General features: G+C 48.5%; 1 protein-coding gene across 5 annotated transcripts in view; it reads right to left on the bottom strand.

The window, feature by feature from the left end:
* SETDB1 (SET domain bifurcated 1) overlaps positions 1-6,011 on the bottom strand; it is a 35,230-nt gene that overhangs the window by 17,024 nt on the left and 12,195 nt on the right. For 4 of the 5 annotated variants that reach the window (XR_003092322.1, XM_025195134.1, XM_025195131.1 and 1 more), the window contains 5 exons: positions 5,261-5,462; positions 3,979-4,052; positions 3,153-3,343; positions 1,806-1,935; positions 963-1,101 (listed from right to left, as the gene is read on the bottom strand). Coding sequence is in view for 4 of the 5 variants with exons in the window: in XM_025195134.1 (XP_025050919.1) it covers positions 963-1,101; positions 1,806-1,935; positions 3,153-3,343; positions 3,979-4,052; positions 5,261-5,462 (736 nt within the window). In the remaining variant the exon portion in view is untranslated. Of the gene's footprint in view, positions 1-6; positions 602-962; positions 1,102-1,805; positions 1,936-3,152; positions 3,344-3,978; positions 4,053-5,260; positions 5,463-6,011 lie in introns of those variants that run through there. The other variant, XM_025195133.1, reaches the window with a different exon arrangement.

The raw sequence follows: 6,011 nt of genomic DNA, 5'->3' as shown, positions 1-6,011 counted from the left end.
CCCACTGCGTGGCCATTTGGGCAGTGATAGATGGACGGGGAAGAAGCAGAGCACGTGGCCCAGGCTTCCTGCGTGTTGCTATGCTTGGAACGACTCTCGCGTGTAATGCTCAATTTGCTGAACAGGTACATCACAGTCTGGGCACTTCCTATTTCCCCTTTCCCCATACAGGCTGGCGCAGTCATAGCAGTAGACGTGTTGGCAGGGGATCATGCGTCCATATATTCGGATGGGAAATCCACACTGGTGGCAGAAGTGAACTGGGATGGCATCTCTCTCTCCTAGAAAGTTTATCTTAAAGTCCCAAAACACTGGCTCGGGTGAGCTGGCGTTCTCATGCACATGACTTCCATTGTAATGCTCTTTGCTTTCTTCATGCAGTCTGCCCTCGGGACCAGTACATGCCTCGGACACTATCCAGTCCATGCTTCTTGGGTGGTAAGGTGCGTGTTTGGGTATGTCGGATGTTAGTTCTAGAGGGTTTGGTCCATAACCATCAAGACCAAACAATGATCCTGAGCTCTCAGTGGCTCCAAAGTCACTGGGGTCCATGAGCCGGTCAGTCCAGGGTGAAGAGAACAAGGCAGCAGGGGGCCAGTGCCTGGATCGTGACATGAGGGAGCAATTCAGATTTTCAGAAGAGAAGCAGCGCACTTTGTAACTTGGAAATACATCAAGTGTGAAGCATTAGGGCTGAACAAGAACCAGGACATTTGGCTCACTGGGTGCTGCGCAGTCAGTGTTCCCCACCCCTAGATGCTCATCCATCTACAGTCCCCCCCCACAACGGGGTAAGAACCATCATGCCTCCAGGAAATGAGCCAAGCGCTTGAAGAAACCCACAATTAGAGGATTCCTCTATGTGGGAAGGGACGAAGCCAGTAACAGCCAAGAACCAGAGCTGAAACGCAGAGGAGACATCAGCACAGACCGAACAAGCAAGGAAAGAAAGAGCTACTTACTCAATCTCAGCAGGCTGTGGAGAAACAGGCTGAGAGCCCAACACTGTTGCTTGCATCTGTTCTATGGGCTTATACTGAGTGCCGGTTCCTGTCAGGTCTTGGGTGTATTGTACGACAGGCCCCTTACTCCGCACAGCACCTGGTTGGCAGAAAAAAAACCAAAAAAAACCAAAACACACCAAGATGGGAGAGAATCTCTACAGTAACCAAAGTCTGTGGCATTAGCTGCAAAATGGGACTTGAATTCCTGTTGCAGAAGGATATACATGTGAAGTGGTGAACAGTGAGGCCATTAGCCACTGCATCCACCCTTTGGAAAGGCTCCAGACTTCCATTTGCACAGAGAACAGCTAGCCCACAGCCGTCTGGCAGCTGGCTGGAGATGCGAGGCCTCAAAGAAGTCAAGTCTCTGCTCCTGCCCTAACAGGCAGCTGATTCCCCGACTGTGTCCCTGGATTAGGTAACTTGGTCTTCACCTCCTGGACCTTGGCCCAACCTGTGTTTTGGACTCTGCCTCTGGATTTCTCTTTGGATCTGGTAACTTGGTCCTCAATGCCAGCCCCCTGATAGGGCCCCGTGGCCTGGCTTGTGCCCTCCCCCTGGGTCAGCCTGCCCACAATCTAGTCCATTGCAACTAGCAACAACCCCACTGCCTAGGACATTTGTCATTGCTGGCCATCTCCAAAAGATGCCAGCTATTTAATGCCATTTTAACTTCCGAATGTTGCTTTTAAGGTGGCAGCTGGACCAAGCCGTGAATTATGGAGATGGTTGTAGATCTGTACAGGAGTGGCCTGAGAAAGTGTGGGATCAGGCCCTAGGGTAGAGCTCCAACTGACATACCGACATTGGGCCGCGTCCTCGCCTGCCCGCTCTGCTTCTTTTCCTGAGTGGAGGCTGTGGAGGTTTTCATGCTGAACATGGGTTCGAGGCGTGTGGAGCCGCGGTAAATCCACTCGCAGCGCTTGTCATCCTGCAGGAGACAGTGAGAGAGAGAGGGGATGGCCATGTTCTCAACCTTAGCCTGGAGACAACACATGTGAAATGGGGGCCAAGGATTAAAAACAGCAATCCTATGGAGGTTTAGAATCATGAGAGCACAGGGCTACCAGGGCCCTCGGGATGTCCCACCTAGTCCAACCCCCTGATCCAGGCATGATCAGCCCTGACCAAACCAGCCCAGTCAATGCATCTACCTAACCTGCTCTTAAAAAAGTAATCATGAAGGACAGAGATTCTACCAGCCCTCAGGGCAGCCTGCTCCAAAGCTGAACTCCCCTCAGTGCAAGAAAGCTTTTCCTCATCTACAATCTCAATTTCCCCTGCTGCAGCTTGAGGCCATTGCTCCTTGTCCTGTCCCCTACAGCCACAGAGAACAGTTGATCTCCAGATGTGGAGGATGACAAATCTGGGAGAGGACAGATGGCCACAGATGTACCTGTGTGTGGAGAAGTGAAGGCAGAGCCCAGGAAACACCCTGGGCCAAGGCCCCTGGCTAGCCCCTGGAGAGCTGGTTTCTCCTGGCTTTACTGCTGACTAACAGTGGGACCTTGGGCAGCTCAGTCACCCTTGGCCTCCAGCCCATCTATCAAAACAGGAAAACTTCCTGCTATTTCAGAGTACATTCGCTAATAAACAAGATCATTAGGAAAGTACAACCCACTATGGAACTACTTGAATTCAACATGGAAAGGGATGGGATTGGAAGGCCGAGAAGGGAGCGAGCAGAGGGCACTTAACAAGATGGAAGTGACAAAGCCTCTGCCCAGCTTCACCAACCTGTTCTCTTGCTCGTGTTTGGATTCCAGATGCCACCAGAGAGTTTGCAGCTGGTGCGAAACCAAGACCAACTCTGCCAGGTGCCATGTTCTGGTTCCTTCCCATCCAGCAATTCTGACTTGCTCTCAAGTGTTAAACCCCAATTTTAGAAGTGACCCAGGCACTTCTGAAATGTCTGACCTACTTCCCAGTGCAAACAGAAGTCTCATGTGACATCTTCAAGTCTGCTATTTGGGCAATATTAGAGCATATTCTAGGCAAAAGCACAACAACTGCCAGACTGGCTCTAAGCTATGACCCCTCTAGCCCTGTGCCCTGGGTGATTGTGACTTGCACAGCTTTGCAAAGCAGGGGAGGTCATTCAGGCTGGCTAGCCTGTGGGCTCCGATGGGAGCTATGTCAGCACCATACCAAGAAGAGGATTTTGACCAAGCTGCCATCCACTTCCTCCACTCTGGATTTCCACCATGTCCCTTCCCACTCTGTTTTAATCAGCTGGCCGCTCTTCAGCAGAACCATGGGGCGGTTGGGGTAGGCCGTGATGTACTCTTCAATGAAATCCCGGCAGGAAACGTCCTCAATGTCTTCCCAGGTCTTCTTCACTGTTGGGGAAAGGAAGAGAGAAAGAGAAAAGAGTTTTGGCAAAAGGCTTTCAGCTTCTTCCAGGGAGATAGTTCCAGATGGATTTTAACACAACAACCAAACAGGCACAACAGTGCGACCATCTCATGTAACTGAAGGATTATTAAGAAAACATTTGGTTTGGCATATCCTTTGTCTTCAATCCACCCTCCCACGTGAGAGGAAAAACTGTTTTTCCCCATTTCGCAGATGGGCACAGGGAAGCAGAAGGATGAAACAACTGTTCCAAGGCCACATACAGTCATAATTAGGGACTAGATTTGAAGGTAGGAAGTTCTGACTCTTCTGTATTAAGGCCAGAAGGGAACATTATGGTCATGTAGGATGACCTTCAAAAGCCTCCACTGCTGGAGCTATACAACTAGCACTAAAGGAGCCTACAGGATGGTCCACAACTACATTTGAGCAAGGATAAAAAATTGCTGCAGCTGTATTTGAAATGCTTATAGCATCTGGAAGCTTAAGTCCTTGCAGCTGCATCCCCATGTACTATTCGTTACTTTCCCAGTCTTTCTGCAGCTTCTTAGGCAGTGTTGAATTCCAGGACTAGGGTCCTGCCCCAGCAAAACCATGGGAACATTCAAGCTTAACTCACACGGCCTGCAGACCAGGTACAGCTCTGGCTGGGTGACGTAGGAAGCATAGCCGTCATCAAAGAAGATAAGGAACCTGGAGCAGGGCAAAGGAGACATGTGTAAGGTAGTGCTACGCGAGATGGGGATAGTAATCCAGAAAATAGCTGGAGACACCTCATATGCAGCCTCTGGTGTTATAGCAGTACTGGTTTTGAAGAGCACATGCATGTTTAGTTATAGTAGGGATGCTGATGAGTCCCAACCATAGTCTAGCACTTTTTGGCACTGTACAGATGAGCCCTGAATCAATTGTCTCTAGCCAGGAGAGTTTACTAGTCACTGGGTAAATCAATTTCCCCATTAGGAATCTGAGAGAGATCTGCAAAGCCTCAGGACTGACCCTGGATATAAACCTCCCACTCAACCATACAATTTGCCAGGGAGTTTGCTTAAGGGTGACAGACAGGGAAGCGGGAGTGGGTGGTTTGTTGCAGAGCTTTCTAGTTCTGGGGCATTTGTGGAATTTATGGTTGTTTTTCATTTATTGTAAGCTGCTCTGAGCCTTTCAGGATAAAGGGAGATATAAATCGAAATCATGATAGTAATAACTCATGGACCAAGTTGAATGAGGTGTAGGCAAACACCCAGCTGCACCCCTTATCTCTGTGAAACAGAGAGATCCCAGCACATCTTTCAAGACTGGACAATGGCCCCTAAGCCAGACAAGCTGCAAAAGAGAGCAGATATTGCAGCACCCCATCCTCAGAGGGAGAAGCATGTATAGGGGAGGAGAACCTAGACAGATAGCCCTGTGCTGGCAGGAATTTCCTGCACAACAAGGCTGGATGGAAAAGGGGCTTTCTAGCCTTAGATCTCTCAGAAAGGCAGCGCTCTGCATCATATGCTATGAGACCTGCTCAGTGCCCACACCTGTGCATCTGTGTACTCAGTTTTAGGTTCAGCCTCTTCCTCCAGTATTTTACAGGGAAGCGATATGGGAAATGTTGCTGGGCATTAGAGCCCATATTTTTGGTAGTTTAGGACATCTCTTGGGTTGGCCTGTGTGGGGACTTTGATGTGTACAGTCTAGCAAGAGGTATCAGCACATGTTAATTCAGACTGTGATCAGCAGAATGCAACTCTCCTCCCTAGGCTGCTAAATGGGCTGTTAAAGAATTAACACCCCCGAGTAGCAGGAAGGTTAGAAGTCATTTGATGCCGTTCTCGCAGCACTTTGGCTATTTGAGAGAGATCTGTCCCTCAGCCAGAGGCTGACACTATGGATGAGAGATTTCTTTTTACCTCAATTTGTTCTTCACATTGGGAGTTTCAGCCACGATGCCAGCATACAACCAGACTTGATTTCCATCCTTATATTTGGCCACGACCCGGCTTCCAACATACAGCTTCTCAGGAAGGGGGTGATAGTCATAAGCAATGTGATTGCCAGAAAGCAAACTCTTCCCTTTGTTGTCAAACTTCACTTTATACTTCTTGCCAGCACCTGAAAGATGTTTGCGAAAGGGCTAATTACAGACCAGCTATTGCTTCACATGTGAAGTCCCTGACCAAAAAGAACTTGTTTAAGGCTGCAATCCAGGTTAGTAAACTAATCTGAGTCTCTTAAAGAGACTAACTGAGGCATTAATGGTTATACTGAGAGTATATTACTTCTACAAGGAAGAGATCATCCATTTAGTGCAAGGTTGGAAATAAACCCAAGAAAATCTGGATGCTGGCTACTTCATTCTGGCAGCCTGAGCCATTTCAAAACCAAACCGTGGCAATAGTGAGATTAGCTGAACTGGAAGAATATTAAATTGCCAAAAAATTGATTGGAAGAATCTAATTTCTTTTGTTTCAGGGCACAAGACAGCTGCTTTGTTAACTCAATTACAGGTTTCCTCCAGCAATAAGTTATTCTGCAGTTTCTCGCTCCTTTCCTTGGGCAGTCCCTGCGATACTGGATGCTGAAAGAAATGGAACTGCTGTTCTGACCTGGAACACCATTCTTAACAGCATGGTTCAGCTCTCTCAAGCATGTAAGACTCTA

Source organism: Alligator sinensis, unplaced genomic scaffold, assembly GCF_000455745.1.
Source record: "Alligator sinensis unplaced genomic scaffold, ASM45574v1 scaffold880_1, whole genome shotgun sequence".
Classification (NCBI taxonomy): Eukaryota; Metazoa; Chordata; order Crocodylia; family Alligatoridae; genus Alligator; species Alligator sinensis.
This window is presented reverse-complemented; position numbering and strand designations above follow the sequence as displayed.